The following is a 19,582-nucleotide window of genomic DNA, read 5'->3' on the forward strand; positions in this document are numbered from 1 at the left end:
TCTTCTGAACATTTTCACTTATTAAAGTTAGAAAGCAGCTGGGTGTGCAGTCATTGAACACTTGTCCAACACAAAGTCCTGCCTGGTTTGCTCCTTAGCAACCTTCATCCACATAAACCGTAAAAAAAAAAAAAAAAATCTATGCATAATTCAAGCAAAAATATTGATATCCGTGTTAAATAATCCAAATATCCAAAACAGAAACTTCTCAACATTTTTTTACAGTTTAAAGAAAAGAGGCAGTAACCTTTAGAAATTCAGACACCTGTTCCCTTACTGTATGACAGTTACGTGTATGGGTATGCACATGGCAGGTGGAGGCCTAAGGCTGAGGTTAGGAATCACCCTCCATTGTTCTACCTTAGTCATCCACAAAGCCTTTCAATCAAACTCAGGGTTTGTCCACACAGTTAGAGAGCCCATCCTCATCTTCCGAGGCTAGAATTACAGGGGCACTGCCTTGCATTTGTATGAGGGTCCAAACTCTGGCATTCATGGTTATATGGCAAGCACTTTAACCACTAAGTCATCTTCCTACTCCCTGATTTTATGTTTAAGGTAAGGCCTTGTTATGTAGCACAGACAAGCTTCCAACTCAGAATCATCCTGACTTCACCTGCTGGAGTCTGGTGTTTGCTACCACATCTGGGATTACTTATGGATACTGGAAAAGGGATAAAAGCCTTCTGTGCAGAGCAAATACTCTGTCCTTGAGTACTTGATTTAGGCCTCAGCCCTAAATAAAAATTTTCAAGGTCTTAATTAATCACTAGGTAATTCCATTTTGGAACATATTTTTCACACACACACACATACACACACACACATGCACACGCTAAAACAAATACATAATGGAGTTTACTCAGCTTTTCTACTGACAACTTAGAAAGACTCATCAGTGTAGGGCTTTCATACTGATGATAATCATAAACATTTATATAATACTATCATGAAGTTGCAGTATCTCTTTTGATAAAAATAGAAAGACCTGCAAAATTCCTAAACATTATTTGGAAACAACATCTCTTTTCAGTTCCTTCCTCTCTAAGAATCCCTTGTGTAGATTTTTGTCAAAAATGTTACATCTAAGATACAACTGTCCAGATTCCCATTAAAACAAAGCAGCTGCAGCCTGTCTCAAAAGAAAAAAAAAAGGGCAACAAAAAGAGGTGGTCTTAGTTTGCTTCCTGTTACTATGATCAACTACTGACCAAAAGTGATCTGGGGAGGAAAGGGTTTATTTCGGCTTACAGCTTGTAGTTCATCAGGCCAGAAAGCGGAAACATTCACTGTTCCTCTCTCATCTCAGTTTTTTAAACAGGCACATGATGAAGCCTCTTCCAAAGGAAATCCGAGATATTAAGAAGGGACTCTATTTCTCTAGTTATTACTCATTGGGGATGAAACTGAGGGAAATCTGACATGAAAGAAACTTTGGAAATAGAAGTAAAAATAAAATGTAAGAACTGTAACTGCAAAATGAGCCAAATTAAATCAAAGGGCTACCCATTAGAGATTGGCGCTAGTACCAACGACTGACACAGTAAGTGCATAAAACCGCATTTTTTTGTAAAGACCACTATCTTAATAAGTACCTCTTGCTTTGTGTAGGCCAAATGCTAAAGACATTGATCCATGTGTCCCCAGCTCATCTTCACAGAACAGAAAACTAGAACCTCAATCAGTTCTATTTCAATCCCTTTATCAGACATCAAGATAATTATTTCCTAATCCAGTTCAACTCTTTGTAGCTAAGGAATTTATTTATAATGATGTCACTTGAATGAAAAAATTCTTTAGTATCGCATTAGGAAATTATAGTATAAATCAGAACATTCCTGATATTCTAGCATACCCAACATTAGCTGTAGGAATTGTAGCAGGACTTCATAGAAAGGTTCCTGGCTTCCCTAACACCTGATACTTCCCTCCATCCCTCTGAGCCCAGGTTTATCTTAACTCAGTTTACAGTTAGCTCTCAGATCGCTTTTTTGTTGTTTTTTGTTTTCTGAGAGAGGGTTTCTCTGTGTTTCCTGGTTGTACCTGAAGTCAGAGATCCACCTGACTCTGCTTCCAGAGAATTCTGGGATTAAAGGAATATGTTATCACCACCTAGAGTATCTCTAATTTTAAATGAACCTTTCTCTTCTCATTTTAGTGGCTATTCAGGATAAACTAATGATTAGCTAATAATAAGGAAAACTGTTTACATTCAATAAGAAATTTTACTTGAAGATACTCTAAAACTTTATAAAATCTATGAAGCAAAGGGACTCAAATACCAAGTAAAGCCAAACTGTGGAAGTTCCATCTCTCTAATGCCTTAAGCGTGCGCATGTACAAAGTCTGGAGACATTGGGTGATGTCTATTTCCCAATTCAAAACTCTGAATGCTCAGCTAATTTTAAATGATATTTACCTGACACACTGTGTTGCTGGTAATTGTAGGAAGATGGGATTGCACCAATAGGAAGCTGTGGCTTTGGATTGCCTGGTGGTACCTCATCATCATCTTCCCCAAAATGATGAACTTTCTCGTACTTTTCTAGATAACTGAAAGAGAAAAACAGCAGAGCAAAAAACTGTTTAAATATGTGTATGCGTTATTTTTAGACTTTTACCACACATGTCTTTTTTGGATACCTAAGAATCTAAGTACCATTCACAATCATAATGGTGACCTCAGCTCATCAGGAATACTGCTATAAACTCAAAACAAGTTAAAATAGTGTTTCTCTTTACAGAAAAGATCTTACAATTGCATAAAGTTATTTTAGCAAAATACAACTATCTGTCGGTAAATAGCAGTACCCCTTATGCACTGTTTTTAGTCAAGTTATATTAACTCCAACAGCTGCTCTCAGATTTTAAGGCAACTATGAGCAAGGCCACCATGAGCAAAGACAGTGAAAGAGGTTGAACGGAGAACTAATGTGCGGCTAGTTATATGTCAACTTGACACAAGCTCAAGTCATCCTAGATGAGGGAAACTCAAATGAGTCCATAAGATCAGGCTGTAGTTCTGACTGACGGCGAGGATTCAGCCAATTGTGAGTGGAACCATTCCTGGGCAGGTGGTCCTGGGCAGGTGGTCCTGGCTTCTATAAGAAAGCAGGCTAAGCAAGTCATGAGGAACATACCATTAAACAGTACCCCTTCATGCCCTCTGCATCAGCTCCTGCCCTGACTGGGTTTCTGAGCTCCTTTCACTGATGAACAGTGATAAGGAAGTGTAAGCCAAATAATTCCTTTCTTCCCCCCACTCCCAGTACCCCTCAAAGACAGCAAAATTAATGTCGGAGTAACTGAAAGACAAGCTCTAGGAGTTAACAGACAGACAGGTTAAGCCTCAGGTACACCACTTCTGACCAAAAAAAAAAAAAAAAAAAAGTTAATTTAGCTGATTTAAGTTTCAGGGACCAGGTCTGAAGCTTCAGATAATAATACTGGAAGCTGACTGAAGAAGCTGTGCAGAGCATTAAATGGTGTATATGCTAACTATACTGTAAAAGGCTGTTAGGTCACCACTGAGAAGCAATAATAAAGGTAGATTCATATGGTAACAATGGGCTTTTTATTGTAGTAGCAGTAGCTATATCATACCAAGAAAGCTTGTAATATTTCCAATGGCCAAATGAAAGAAATTCGACACTTGTTGTCCTATATAGAGATAACTCTATTGAGTTCTATTTTCTGCAATGATATAATGGACTCCTTTTAATAACTACGGAAGATTGATTTTGATTATTTTACAAATTAATTTTTGTATTTGGGATTGAGTCATCAGATTTTTCAACTCACTGTTCCTTTACCAACATTTCAGGAAGAAATGATGTAACTGGAAAAAGTATTTTAGGTACTTGGATCTGGCCTATATTCTTGATTCAAAGTGAAGCTTTTTTTCCCTTATTTTTTAAAAGCTATATAGTCACTGTAAACATAAATAAAAAGATGATTCCCTGGTCTTGAAGTCTATCACAGGCTCACTCCATATTTCAAAATATTTGTGATACTTTTATTTATCAACATGTAACAGCAATGCACCAGTTTACTCAATTGATAGCAATTCAGTTCTCCAGTGACACATATAGGCTATTTTGTTTTACAGTTGCTGTCAACAAATCATGCTATAATTATGTATGTATGAATTATTTTAATTCTTTTATTTGCAATTGTTCACAGCCATCTGTAGGCACATACACGTGCATAAAAATGTATACAGATAACACATACACACATAACATAAAACAAATCAATCTTTTAAAAAAAATCTAAAAACTACATGGAAAACTGTCACTAGTTTATTTTCCCCTTCTAGGTCTCTCTGAAAGTTAGGGGGTAGGGCTTCCAGGGTGGGATAGAAAGACGCTCTACCATTGAAACCCACCCCGTCATACTCAAATGAATGACATCTTACAACAGTCAAAAGTTTTGAAAAGTTACAAGCTATCAGTTAACATTTGAAAAAGAAAAGTTTTTTCCCATGTAATCAAGCCACACTTCTGAAACTGTACAAGCAGGTGGAAGCAAAACATAATAAAGTGTGAGCCCTTAGCAAGCAGTGGCATTTTATTTCAAGGAACTTGTCTTCCTTGATATAATCTGCATCTCAATGAAAAAATTTAAAATAACTGCAAAAATAATACCAATTTACTGCCTGAAAAATAAGGAATTAAATTATCTCCTTTCACCCATCCCAAGTTCTCCATTTAAGCTCAAATAGGTCAGAACTTTGATAACTAATGAGCCTAACACATCTCTACTGCACAGGTAGAACGTCTTCAGTTTGATCCTGGAGATGTCCCAAACAGTAGTTTACAGTCTAAAAGAATGAAAGAATGACTGAGAATAGACAGTCCCACATACATCAAGCTGATTCTTCTTGTTGTTAACCAAGTTACCATAGAAAGAATATGCATAAATTTAGACATAAAACTATGGAGTAGGGTAACAAAAGAAATGTTAGGGCTGCTAAGGACGATTTCGGACTAAATTTTAGATATTAACCTTGCTGAGATAAAGTAGCTGTGAAAGGATCTACAGGGAAGATGGGTGGGCAGGCCAGTGTTACAATACCTTTCTGTCACCTCTACTCAGCTCATTTACTTGAGACTATAATTTTCAGTGAGATTATTATGACAGAACATAACCCAGCATGCCATCTTCCACTTGTGTGTTGTGATACCCAGTAAATGTTAGCGTGTACCAGGAACTATATATTGAGTGGACAATAGGAACTTCTATGTCTAGAAAGTTTAAAGGTCATGATCTTCGGGCTATTAAGAAGGAACAAACCCAGATAAGACAAAAACAACACAAATAGGTTCTCCTGGAATGTTTGAAACAGAGTAAACACACCCATCAACAGTGTTAGCATTTCTCCCTGTTACTCCTCTTGTCTTGCCTGTGTGAGTTGATTCATAATTACCCTGTCTTTGGTTTTATTTTCTCTTTTTGTATATTGTGAAAATGTGTCACTCTGATTGGTTTAATAAGAAGGCCGGGCGATGGTGGCGCACACCTTTAATCCCAGCACTCGGGAGGCAGAGGCAGGCGGATCTCTGTGAGTTCGAGACCAGCCTGGTCTACAGAGCAAGTTCCAGGACAGGCTCCAGAGCCACAGAGAAACCCTGTCTCGAAAAAAAAAAAAAAAAAAAAAAAAAAAAAAAACGCTGAAGAGTCAGGCAGAATTTTCAGCACAGAGACCACTGGGGGGAAGAAACAGAGAAACCAGGGACACCAGAGCAAGCAGGATGAGCATTACAGAGATAAGGTAATAAAGCCACTAGGCAGAAAGTAAATTAATAGAAATGGGTTTATTTGAGTTATAAGAGCTAGTCAGAAACAAGCCTAAGCTATTGGCCAAATTTTCAAATTAATAAGAAGTATCTGTGCCATTATTGGGGAGTAGACAGTCCTGATGAAAAATCTTCTTACACCCTGTAATTTTTGCTTTTATTTTGATACCTCTTTACTACCTACCAATGCAAAGATAGACAGTTTTTAACAACTATATCCAAAGTATTTGCCTGTTGTGGAAGGAGCTTGTCTTCATTCATACAAGATTTCAATAGCTGTTTCCCTAACAAATACATTTTCTAGGAAATTATAATAGTCTTAATATATATTTTAAAAACTTGATACTATGGATTACTTTTGTGAACAGCCTTATTGGGGATCTGATCTCTCAAAATACAAAAGTCTTTATTAAATCATGGACGTGGCACTGGAGAGATGGCTCAGAGGTTAAGAGCACTGGCAGTTCTTCCAGAGGTTCTTGTTTCAATTCCCAGCAACTATATCTTCTGGCCTGCAGGCAGACATAACACTGTATACATAATTAAAAAAAAAACACACACACACACACACATAAATGTGGAGGCAAAACTAAAATAACAATAACAAAAATACCAGGAAGGCTTGGAATTAGGCTTTACAAGCTCCAAAGACAGTAATTACAACCCAGACTATTATACCCAACAAAACTTTATCTCACAAGAAAAAGAGAATGAAGTTTCCACAATAAAGACAAGATTAAAAGAAAAAGAAAGTATGTAGGGTCTCTATGGCAGTTCTACAGAAGACAACTGAAGGAATCCTTTATCATGGAAAGAAAGATAAATACATCTATGAGGCTATAGGAAAGAATAAATGATGCTAAAGCAAACATGAAACAGGAAAACAAAAAGTACTATAAAATTAACAATAATGACAGGAATGAATACATCTCTCTAAGTAGCAAATCTGTGAAGCTAAAAGTAATAACCACCACATTACAGAAACCCATTCAACACAACTCTGAATGCCAATGGTCTCGATATTATAACCCAATAATGAAGTTGAGGGATCAGACTTACAAACAACAGGTGTTCACACTGAAATGAAAAGAGAAGTCCAATAGTGATGTACCTAAAGGCCTTGGAAAAGCAACAAGCCAAACTCAAAACCAATAAACTGAAGGAAAATAAAATAAGAACAGGGTAGAAATTAATAAAATACAAATGAAAAAAATTAAAAGAATTAATGAAGTTATTGAAAAGATAAATAAGATTAACAAACAAACCATTTGCTAAATTACCCAAAACAAAGACTGATTTAATGTTAGAGACATAAAGACATTATATATCCAGTATTGCATATACTTAAAAATTCATAATACAAAAAAACTAGAAAATTTAAAAGAAACAGATCAATTTCTAGTCACATATGTCCTATCAAACAAAGTTAAGTCAAGAAACAATAAGCATTTTAAACAGACCTATAGCAAGCCATAATTCTGAAGCAGTAAGAAATAAACATTAAAAAGCCATGTCCAGATGTATTCACTGTTGAAGTCTACAAGACCTTTAAAGAGAACAACAACTGGTTTTTTGTTTTGTTTTTAATTTTTTTTGTTTTTGTTTGTTTTTGAGACAGGGTTTCTCTGTAGCTTTGGAGCCTGTCCTGGAACTAGCTCTTGTAGAACAGGCTGGCCTTGAACTCATAGAGATCCACCTGCCTCTGCCTCCTGAGTGCTGGGATTAAAGGCATGCACCACCATCGCCCAGTGAGAACACCAACAACTACTTATAAAACATTAAGAAAACAAGACAAAACCAGGATGCTGTCAAGCTTTTTTAAAGTTTGGTGTGGGACTTCTCTTAGTATGCTATGAATATGTTTTATTACCATTTGTTAATAAAGAAGCAAGGTGAGAATTCCAAAGAGATAGAGGAGAAAAGAAGGCAGAGTTAGAGAGACGCCATGTAGCTGCCAAAGGAGACAGGGGACCAGGTGGAACACAAACCTCTGTCAACAGAAGTTAGTATTTCCCCAAATACCAAAACAAGATAAAGAGACATACAGATGAAACTCTGGTGAACATACAAAATCTGATGAACATAGATGAAAAATTTCTCAATAAAAGCTTGCAAATCTTAACTCAAGAACACATGATCAAGTTGGCCTCATTATGAAAATGGAGGTATGTTTCAACATACGTACAGCAATAAATGTAATGATCAAATAAAATGACTCAAAGACAGGAAAGACAAGATCATCTCAGAAGATTCAGGAAAGGCTTTTGACAAAATTTATCACTGCTTCTTGACAAAAGCCAGACAGAAACTAGGGATAGAAGGAGCATATTTCAATATCCTAATGGCAATAAACTAAAATCCTAAAGTCAGTATCATACTAACAGGAGAACTTTATGGCATTTCTATTAAAATCAGAAACAAGACAAGGGTCACTTTTCCCACCTGTACAGAATATAGTAATTACAGTTTAACTTTGATCAAAAAGACAAAAGCAGGGCTGGAGAGATGGCTCAGAGGTTAAGAGCACTGGCTCCTCTTCTAGAGGATCCAGGTTCAAATTCCAGCATCCACATGGCAGCTCACAACTGTCTGTGACTCCAGTCCCAGGAGATTTGACACCTTCACACCAATGCACATGAAATAAAGTTAAATAAATTATTTTTTTTAATTTATTTATTAAATATTTCTGTCTCTTCCCCACCTCCGCCTCCCCTTTCCTTCCCCCTCCCCCAATCAAGCCCCCCTCCCTTGTCAGCCCAAAGAGCAATCAGGGCTCTCCGTCCCGTGGGAAGTCCAAGGAAAACCCTCCTCCGTCCAGGTCTCGTAAGGTGAGCATCCAAACAGCCTAGGCTCCCACAAAGCCAATACATGCAATAGGATCAAAAACCCATTGACATTGTTCTTGATGTCTCAGTAGTCCTCATTGTAATTATTTTTTTAAAAAAAGACAAAAGCAGAAAATAAAAGGGAAACAAAGAGGAGCTATCCTATATAACAAATAGTTACATCTGCTGAGAAAAAATAAGTCAGAATTAATCTTCCAATTGTGCAAGTAAGTAAGCAAAATTAAATAAATAAAACTAAAATAAGGTTTGGAGCAAACCTTAGCAAGAAAGCAAAAAGATTTATACAATAAACCTTCAAAACACTGAAGAAAAACTGTGAGACACTACAACAGGAGCGACAGCTCCAGCTGGTAAAGTACCTGCTATAGAAGCATGAGCACCAGAGATTAGGTTCCTAGTACCATGGAAAAAGAATCCCTAGCGCTTGTTAACAAGTGACCTAGACAAATGAATGAGCTCCAAGTGCACTAAGTGACCCTGTTTAACAAAATAAGGTGGAGGGTTGGAGATATAGCTCAGTGGTAGAGTGTTTCCTTAGCTGCATACCACTCGGGGCTCAAAACCCAAACCACAAAATATGGATTTTTAATGAGAGAGCAATTGAGCATACTACCAAATGTACATGCATGGACACACACACACACACACACACACACACACAGAGAGAGAGAACAAAGCAAGACAGTAGAAGTTGGCAAGACTTTCATATCTATAGCAAGAGAGTCCACATAGACATACACAGAGCTACCTGCACATCAGTTTGTTACAACAGATGTTATGAAGCCAGCCTAGTGCCCAACAACAGTGGGTGTAAGGAAAATATGCTAAGCACAAGGAAACCATTTCTGCCATAAATAATGAAGTCATGTCATTTAAAGTTTGGTTTAATTTCTTTTTCTATCTATGTATTGTGGGTTGAAAGAAAATCACCCCTATATGCTCACAAGGAGTCGTACTATTAGGAGGTATGGCCTTGCTGGAATAGATGGGGCTTTGTAGGAAGAAATGTGTCACTGGGGTCAGACAGGCTTTGGGGTCTCAGACTCTCAAACCAGGCCTAGTGGTACGCAGACTCTTCCTACTACCTGTGGATCAAGATGTAGAACTCTCAGCCCCTTCTCCAGCACTAAGTCTGCCTGTGTGCCTTCATGCTTCCCAGAATGATGTTAATAGACTAAACCTCTGAAATTGTAGGTCAGGCCCAATTAAATGCGTTTCATTACAAGAGTTGTCGTGGTCATGGTGTCTCTTCACAACAACAGAAACCCTGACTAAGACACTATGAGTTTACTTCTAGGAAATGAAAGATACTTAACAAATGAGAGAACATAGTAGAAACATAAACACAGCTCTCCTTCCTTTATTTTTTGTTTGGGTTTTGTTTTTTAAGACAAGGTTTCTCTGTGTATTCCTGGCTGTGCTAGAACTTTCTCTGTAGATCAGGCTGGCCCTGAACTCAGATATCTCCCTACCTCTTCCTCCCACAGTTTTATTTCAATAGCCAAATCATCATATTTTCAGTTTGTATGTAAATTCGAAGTGCATATGTATTTCTTGAGTGTCCACATGATGAATATGTGCGCACGCATGTGTGTGTGTGTGTGTGTCATAGGTCAGTATCAGTTGTTTTCCTCTGTTGCTATCTACCTCATTTTTTAGAAACAGGATCTCTTAGTGAACATGGACCTCACTAAAAGATTAGCTACCCAGTGAGCAATAGGGTTCCTCTGGTCTCTGCCTACTTGGATCTGGGATTACAGGTATAGGTCACTATGCTAAGATTTTTTATGTGGATGCTGGCAATTCCAACTCAAGTCCACCTACTTGTATAACAAGTACTTTACTGTTTCCATTCTGCTAACTTCTCTGCATTTCCCAATATGACAATAAGTCTATTCAACAGATCAACATGTCCACTCATTAAACTACAAATGCAGGATGGAACATTCTCTTCTTGTTCTCAGTGACATAACTTGAACAGTTAATATTGATCAAGCAAGTGTATTTTCAGCTCTTACAGTAATCTGCTTGGTATAGTATATATTCACCTCAAAACTTACAGAATCCAGATGACAATAACTGATCAGGCTAACAGAACCAAGTTCAGATCACTGACATCTATTCCTTGACTTGACACTAATTTCCTACAGGTGGTTCTTTACACCATGTACTTTCATGACCTGAAGGAAGGTGTGAAGTATAACGAGCATTGTAGTTTGAAAATGACCATGTGGTTTTTGGAGCAATGTGGAAAACTTTGAGACTTTGGACTAGAAAAGTGGTTGAATGCTGTAAGCAGAGCTTAGTGGGACATCCTAGTAAAAGTTTAGAAGACAGCAGTGCTGAGAGCAGTGTGGACTATATTGAGGCCTGACTCAATATGTTTCAGAGGGGAACAGTATTAACAACTGCGCTACAGACCTTTCTTGTGGTAGTCTGGCAAAGAATATGGCTGCTTTATTGCCCTTGTCCTAAGAATTTGCAGGAGATTAAATTGGAAAAATAATGGGCTGATTTCTTTGACAGAAAATTCAAGGCAAGCATATATTGACACTATGGTATGGTTATTAGTAATCACTCTTAAGCAGATACTCAATAAAAAAGAGCAAGTAGATGTCTCAGTTATTTTTCTAGTGATGTGAAAAGATACAATGACCAAGACAACTTTGAAAAGAAAGAGTTTATTGGTGCTGACAGCTTCAAAGGGTGAGTCCAGGACTATCATGGTGGGGAACATGGCAGCAGGCAGGCATTGTGCTAGAGCAGTTACTGAGAGCTTACATCCTTATGCACAAGAGGGGGGGGGGGGGAGCTAACTAGGAATGGTATGGGCTTTTGAAATCTCTAGCTCCACACCCGATGACACACCTCCTCCAATGAGGCCCTACTTTTCTAAACCTTCCAAACAGTTACACCAACTGGGGACTAAGTATTCAAATATATTACCCTATAGGGGGAAAAGTTTGGAGAGAACAAGCATCATGAAATTAAGGAGAGGCCTGTTCTCAAGTGGAATAAAGAGAAGATGGCCCTAGCCCAAGACACCACCCAGTCAGCTTCCAACTTGAGAAAAAAAAAGGGGGGGGGGTGCTCAAGAATTTGCTGCTCCTAAAAAGCAACAACAAAGAAAATGTACTGCAAATGTGATTCAAGGAGGGGAAGCCAGGCTTCATATTAAGTGGGGAGCCAAACTTGGCAATATTCGCATGCATTTCTCACTTTAGAGTCAGGAAAGATACATGAGTAAAGGGTTGTGGACTCTCCCTCCACATTAATAGTGAGCCACTAAGGTTAGGCATATGTCAGGGGAGTGCCATTACATGAAACTTTGAAAATGAAGTTTAGATAGTGCTAGAGACCTCAAGATGATAAAGAATGTTTGTATAGGAGAGCTGCAGATGGGACAGAATCAGACTGAGAGAAGTAGGCTGCAAGCAACAAGTCATTTAAGCCCCCTGACATTAGACATGGAGCTGTAGTATTTGGTTTGTTCTGCTTGGTTTTGGCCTTGCTTTGCTTCCGTATTCTCTTATTAAGCCCATATTCCTCCCTTTTGGAGTGGAGAATGTATATTCTGTGCCACTGTATGTTGAAGTATGTGATTTGCTTTTTGAGTTTACAAGAGTTTAGAACTGAGAGATTGCCCTGACTCTCAATACAGGCTTTAAAATTTTGAGTTTTAAACAGTGTAGAGACTGAAAAACTATAGTGATTTTTTGAAGTTGCTGCATTTTGTATTGATGTGGCCATGAGTCAAGTGAGCTAGAAATATGGTGGCCTAAATGAGAATGTCCCCATAGGCACATGTTTGAATATCGGGTCCCTGGTTTGTGGAGGATTAGGAATTGTGGAGGCGGCGTGAAACTGGGAGCAGACTTTGAGGTTTTAAAAGACACACACCAACAAAAACAACAAGGTATCAAATTAATATAGAATTCAATGGTACTTTTCAATTTAAGCCTTTATTTGTGAGTGCTGAGGCTTTAGCTCAGGGGTAGAGGACTTGCCTAGCACAGGTCAGAATCAGTTTCCATCCTCAGCATGCTAAGAAAGCACATATTATGATCAACACAATAGAGACAACTGCTCGTTTAAAACAGCACCAACTAACATTATAAAGAATGTAGAAAAAGGTACTAGTCTTCTAGTCATATCTAATAAATTAATTAGAAAAGCTGGACAGGGTTTCAGAAGATTTGACTAATCAAATAACAAATCACATAGAAAATAAAATTAAATTTAACATCATATATCTCATAATGTGTATTTTGTAACCATAATGCAATTTGGATATTTTCTTTCTTAAACACTGGAAAAACTAAAACAACTTTTGCTGTGGGGCAATGGTCTTGTACCCTGTAAAGATTTGTCACTTCTACTGGTTTAACAAAATGCTGATTGGCCAATAGCCAGGCAGGAAATAGAAGCAGGGTGACCAAAACAGGAAAATTCTGGGAAGAAGAAAAGCTTAATCTGCAGTTGTCACCCAGACACAGAGGAAGCAAGATGAGAATGCCTCACTGATAAAAGGTACCAAGCCATGTGGCTAACACAGACAAGAATTATGGGTTAATGCAAGTTATAAGAGTTAATAAGAAGCCTGAGCTAATAGGCCAACCATTCTAAAATTAACGTAGATCTCTGTATGTTTCTTGGGGACTGAACAGCTGTGGGACCAGGAGGGACAGAAACCTCTGTCAACAAAGTTTTAATTAAGTTGCAATCCTATTCCATGCACAAAAGCACAGAGAGTAATACAATTCATGACTAATCTTTCAGTCAGTCAATCTGTGTGATGGAAGAGAAGTATTTTCACAGGAAGCCTTCTGAAACATGGCAGGAAAAGATAGCAGGACTCACAGCTATCTCTACTCCTGAGCCTAAAATAAATAAACTTCTAAGAAAAAAAGTAAAGTAGTTTCCAGAATCAATTATTAATTAGAAGCCTTCAGAAACTTGGGTACTACTTATAGAAATTTAAAGGATTCACAAATTATTTTTACAAAACACTTTTTGAGAGAATGGTATAGTGGGGAGTACAAGAGAAACCAGGTTAAATAAACCACATGAAATGGCAATTTGTATCCCTTCCAGGTACTGATGAGCTATAAAAGTTGTCTGCATGTTTGTTTCATAATAGGATCCAGCCCTCTACAATGAAAATGACATATTTCTGAAGGAAGAGATAGAAACACTAGAAATGATAAAATATCTCAAGTTCATGGACTGGAAGAATATTATCAGATGACCATTTGACCAAAAGCCACATAAAGATTTAATGCAATTGAATCAAATCCCCATCTCATTTCCATAGAAATAGGAAAGGAAAAAAACTATACTAAAATTCACATTGAACCACAAAAGACCCTGAATAGGCAAAAGGAACAATGTTGAGGGGACTGGTCATTTCATTCTTCAAAATACATTATAGAGGCACAGTAATAAAATCAATATGCTACTGACATAAAAACAGACATTCAGATTAATGGTACAAAACAGAAGACCCAAACATGAATACATGCAATTATAACCATCCGGTATTGACAAAGATGTCAAAAACATACACTGGAGAAAAGAAAGCAACTTCAGCAAAAGCCAGAAGGTGCCAGCAAAACTGGATGTCTACACATAGAAGAACGAAATTAGATTCCTATCTAATGTCTTGCACAAAAACTAACCCCAGATGAATCAAAGACCTAAATGTGAAGCACTGAAGCTTCTAGAAAAACCCAAAGGCAATGCTCTATAAAACTGGGTGAAGGAAAGGACCTTCTAATTAGGAACTCCTTTGTTCAAGAATTGAGGCCAATAATTGACATGTAGGACTTTATAAAACTAAAAAGTTCTGTAGAACTAAAGAAACAAGCGATTGTGTTAAGATGAAGGTTACACAATGGAAGAGAATCTTTGCTAGCTATACATCTGACAAAAGGATTACTATTTAGAATATGTAAGAACTCAAAAAATAAAGAATCAAAACATAAAAGATATGTTTGGGAAAAAAAGGACCTGGGATCTGAATAGAGAGTTCTCAAAAAATAACAACAACAACAACAACAACAAATGGCTAAGTAATATCTTTAAAAGTATTCATAAACCCTAGCAATGACAGAAACAAATCAAAACAATTTTGAGATTTAATCTTACATCAGTCAGAATGGCAAAGATAAGGAAACAACTAAACATGCTGGAAAGGACGTGCGGAAAGTGAAAGGGGGACCCCCATTCACTGTGGGTGGGAGTACAGACTGGTCTAGTCCTTCTGAAAACAAGTGTAGAAAAAAAAATCCCAAATAGCTAAAAATAAATCTACCATATGACCCCGCTATACCATTCCTTAGCACATGCTCAAAGGACTTGACATCATACTCCAGTTACTTGCTCATCCATGTTCATTTACAATATAAGAAATGAAAACAACATAAACACCCTTCAAGAGACTAATGGATAATAAAAATGTGGTACATATACGCTATAGGATACTACTCAGAAAGAAAAATAAAACCACAAATTTTGGAGATAAGCGGGTAGAAGTAAAAAGGATCCTATTGAGTCAGGAAGTCCAAATCCAGTGAGACAAATGTCGCATGTACCCTCTCAATTCTGGTTTCCAGTTTCAAATGCTCGGGTGAATATGCAACTTGGAATAACCACAAAAACTAAAGTATAAAGGGACCTAGAGAAGAGAGGGGAACAGCAGTGTACAAGGAATTTGAAGAGGGAAATAGGAAAATGGGAGAGAATAATTTCAGTTTGGGGAGGTCAATACAAAAGGAGAAGGAAGTTGAAGGATAAAATAACTGCAAGAATGTCTGGAAAAGTCATAAAGAATCCTATTATCTGCTTACCTAAAACTATGTCTTTGTGTATGCATATAGATATGCAGTTTAAATGAACTTTTCCTACCTGAGCTGCCAATGCCCATCCCCCTATTTAACAAAAACCTTAACACCAGGTATTTGAAATCCCCTATCTAGCTGTTGGTCACATGAGATTTCCACAACATTATAGGCTATTGCTGTTTCCCTTGCTTGCGTCCCAGAGGCTGAAGGTAAGTAATTCCCTACTGCTGAAGACAATGTACTTTGTACACAGGCCAGATCTGACCCAAAAGCCTCTTTTCCGTGGTCTACCTTTTTCATAGAACCAGAAGATACCATGGCAGGCTTCCAAGGGAAGGAAGCAGCCAACAGTCATACCTAGCTACGATGTACATCAACTACAACAATGATCAGCATGGCAGGATATCCTTAAGGATACAGTAGTGGCATACATACCTTGGAGGTAACCAGAAGCTCTCTAACTGGTATATTTCTCTGTGTGTCATAAAAACACTCGATAACTGAAGATAAAATACCACACAGTTCAGAAACAGTTCTTGGAGGAATTGAACTGGTACTAACATGCAAGCCTTCTCCCCCAGGGTTAGTTTTCCTCAGAAGGTGCCATGTAAGCTGACAAGGGAAAAAAGTAATCAATAGTCCTATCCAGCTGTAAGGTATGAATGCAAACCACAATGATGATGGGCTTGACAAAACATCCTAATGATACAACAATGCCACTTACATCCTGGGGTAAAAAGCAGCTGTCTAACTAAACTTAAAAAGAAATTTATGAGTGGTACTGCAAACCTAGCCAGCTAAGACCGACTGGAGAGGTCATAGACTAGACCCTAGGAGAACTTAACACTGCTATTTTCCTAAATCAATATAGCTACTAAATACATTCTAAATATTTATTCTTTTATACACAGGCAAAAGCAGTTCTCACCCAGAAAGAAGCTTCTTTTTGCAACACATAGGCAACTAAAAGCTCTATAATTGGTCAAAATGCAAAGAATAAGAGGGGTGTTGCTTACTGCCTTGATCCTCATGGCTTGCTCAGCCTGCTTTCTAATAGAACCCAGGACCACCAGCCCAGGTGTCCACAAACTGGGCTTTCCCCTATCATTTACTAATGAAGAAAATGCTCTACAAGTTTGCCTGCTTACAGACAGTTCTTATAGAGACAATTTCTCAACTAAGGCTCTCTCCTCTCAGATGACTTTAACATGTGTCAAGCTGACAAAAAACTAGCCAAAACAGGGGCTAACTAAAATTAAATAATAAGGCATGGTGGTACATGACTTTAATCCCAGCTCTTGGGAGGCAATGGCAGGCGGATCTCTCTGAGTTTAATGCCAGCCTGGTCTATACAGTGAGTTATCTGAATAGCCAGGGCTACACAGAGAAACCCTGTCTCAAAAAACTTAAATAAATAAAAGTGATAAACTGATTTAAAGTTACAATAGTTGAATTAGGAAAAGGTGAACCCCTAGAATTGTACATAACAAATCAGATGTCTAGTATAAAAATGAAATATTTCAAATATATGTGAGAGATAGCATTTCAATCATTCATACTAAGATAATCATTTGGGAGAAATCATTTTTATATTATACTATACTGGTCAAAGTAATTTTTAACTGAAGAACGTTTAAATTCATATATACAATAGTTACATGTATAAATGTGTACTACATTTAACATAATAGTAAGGAATAAGGAATAATTTTCTCAGCATGTAGACAATCAACAAAGAAAGATTTATCTCACTATCTCACTAGAAGTTTCAAACTTTTTAGGCAAAAAGCAACAAAATGCTACAAGACAAAAAAAAAAAGAAAATGTATTGCATAGTATAATCAAAGATGTATTCCCAAATTCCATTATCATTTTTAAGTATTAAAACTAGACTAGCTGCCTAATAGGGAACCGATATATTAAATTTTATGGATGATAGATCTATGGAGCCCATAAAAATGATGCTGTAAAGAATACTTAATAATACGAATGTGTAGGATAATAAAAGTTAGAAAATACAGTATTTTAATTTTTATAATGTAATAAGTAGATATATGCAAAGAAAAATAGTTAATGTGTCTACAACAAATGCTGACAATTATTGCTATTAACTACGAATTTTTATAGAAAATGTTTTACTCAGAATTTTCTTTATCAAGAAAAGAATAGACACATGTAAAGAAGATATTTCTTCTAAGACTAGAAATAAAGAAGAGTTTTGAATTATTTTGAAATAGTAAGAACAATTTAAAGAATCGTAAGTTGAGTTTCTACTTTTTCATTACACTAGATAGAAGGCTGTGCAAGAGGAGTCCAGCAGGCAGGAGTGAGGACCCAAGTAAAGTGATAAATCTTCAAGATGGTTTTTGTTGGTGGTGGTTTTTAGAAAAAGAAGAAAAGTTAGGATTTTTTGAGATGGTGCCCAAATAGTAGGAGTAGAATAAATACCTGGAGACAGACCGACATTAAGTAGATAGGCGGCAGCCAGGGTAAAGGAACACGTAAGAGAAACAAAAGAGGACTAGTGGGCCTGTGAAGGGAAGGAGAGGAGAGGAGCAAAGAGGATAAAGATGCAAGTGGGAAGAGCAAATCAAAGTAACTGGGAGGGAGAAAAGGGGAGGAAGAAGTAAGGGGAAGGAAATAAGGAAACAGAACGGAGGGGGAGGTGCAGCAGAGAGACAACCTGAGATGATGCTCTGAAGCAATGCTGACATTAGCTGCAAGTAGCAGCCTCATGAGTAGAGAAGCAGACAGGAGGTGATAAGGTACGTACAGGCAGTTTTAGAAAAGGGTCTTCTTTAGAGGCTGAAGGTTCTAGGTGGGATTTTGACAAAAGTACATGAAATATAACTCTATAGTAAAATGCACCCATCATAAGCTTCATAAAGGTATGATTAATTTCTCAATTATTGCAAAAGATAAAATTTACTTACATTTCTTTAAAAAAAAAAAAAAAACCAAAGGACTTTTAAAAAAAAGTCTAACAATACATTTAAAACCCAAGGGGAAAGGAGAACAGGGGTAAGAAATCACAAGACAGTATAGTCTGACTGAAGTGGTAAGGGTGGCACCTGTAGTAACAGACTTCTGGAACACTGAAAAAGAAATCAGGTAAATATGCTGAATTATTCAAGTTACACATAGTGGCTATGGAGGCAGAATATTACTAATCATTTCAAAGTCAGTTCCATGACATATGTAAATGATTTCACTACTTAGCAGACACAAAAACAATAAAAATGCACTCTTGAGCAGTATAACACCAGCTTCTGCGACTGCTTCTTTCTAATTTACTTATTTACTCCTTCTTTCAAAACTCCTCCAGGTCATTAAATAAAAAACATTTTCTAAATAATGTTTAAACAAATAGTAAGCAAACTATAAAAGCATATCAGTGCTAATCAAAACAAGCTCAAGTATTCTCTTATGCACACAAGATGCAATAGACTAACATAACTATATGGTCAGCAAAGTCTATCTAGAAAAAAATAAACTCACCTCTGAATTTTTCTATCAAGTAGCTACTTTTACAAAACTAACTCTCAGTTGTTTTTCTCTCGTTCCGATCTGGAAACTGCTATAACTATTTCATTGCTTTAATCCTATTTTCTTACACTCATCTTTTTTAAAAGTCATCATATTAGGACACTTTCCAGAAGCTATGTACCCAGCATGAAGTGAAAAGTAACAAGATTTCTCTCAAGCATAATGTAGAATCACTAAGTCGAACTACTTTACATTTCAGAAATAACTGACAGTAATTTAGGAGAGAAAAGAATGGTAGTTTGTGTTGTAATATTTATAATGTACACTACAGATTGAGCCATAAAACTATAAAAACAAACTGGGATTTGAGTTTGAATGCATGACTCTAAGCATCCCAACAAACATGATTTTTAAAAAGATGGTTCAAGTACGTTGAGACCACTTTACAGACAACTGCTTGTTCATGGTATTAGTAGCAGGGGACAAATAATGATCTTCAAGGTTATTGTTTCAGCTCCAATAGCTTGTCAAAAGACAGAATCTTTCTCTAAGGCTATTGGTCCTCTGTAAAAGGGGGTTGGTAGTGGACCCAAGAGCAGTTTCTTCTCAC

General features: G+C 37.1%; 1 protein-coding gene across 2 annotated transcripts in view; it reads right to left on the minus strand.

Annotated features, from left to right (window-relative positions):
- Nucleotides 1-19,582, minus strand: part of Arid2 (AT-rich interaction domain 2) — a 144,120-nt gene that overhangs the window by 63,174 nt on the left and 61,364 nt on the right. For both annotated transcript variants that reach the window (XM_050127849.1, XM_050127857.1), the window contains one exon: nt 2,420-2,553. In XM_050127849.1, the coding sequence (XP_049983806.1) occupies nt 2,420-2,553 (134 nt within the window). The remainder of the gene's footprint in view (nt 1-2,419; nt 2,554-19,582) is intronic.

Source organism: Alexandromys fortis, unplaced genomic scaffold, assembly GCF_014885135.2.
Source record: "Alexandromys fortis isolate MF-2015 unplaced genomic scaffold, M_Fortis_MF-2015_v1.1 scaffold_28, whole genome shotgun sequence".
NCBI classification, from domain to species: domain Eukaryota; kingdom Metazoa; phylum Chordata; class Mammalia; order Rodentia; family Cricetidae; genus Alexandromys; species Alexandromys fortis.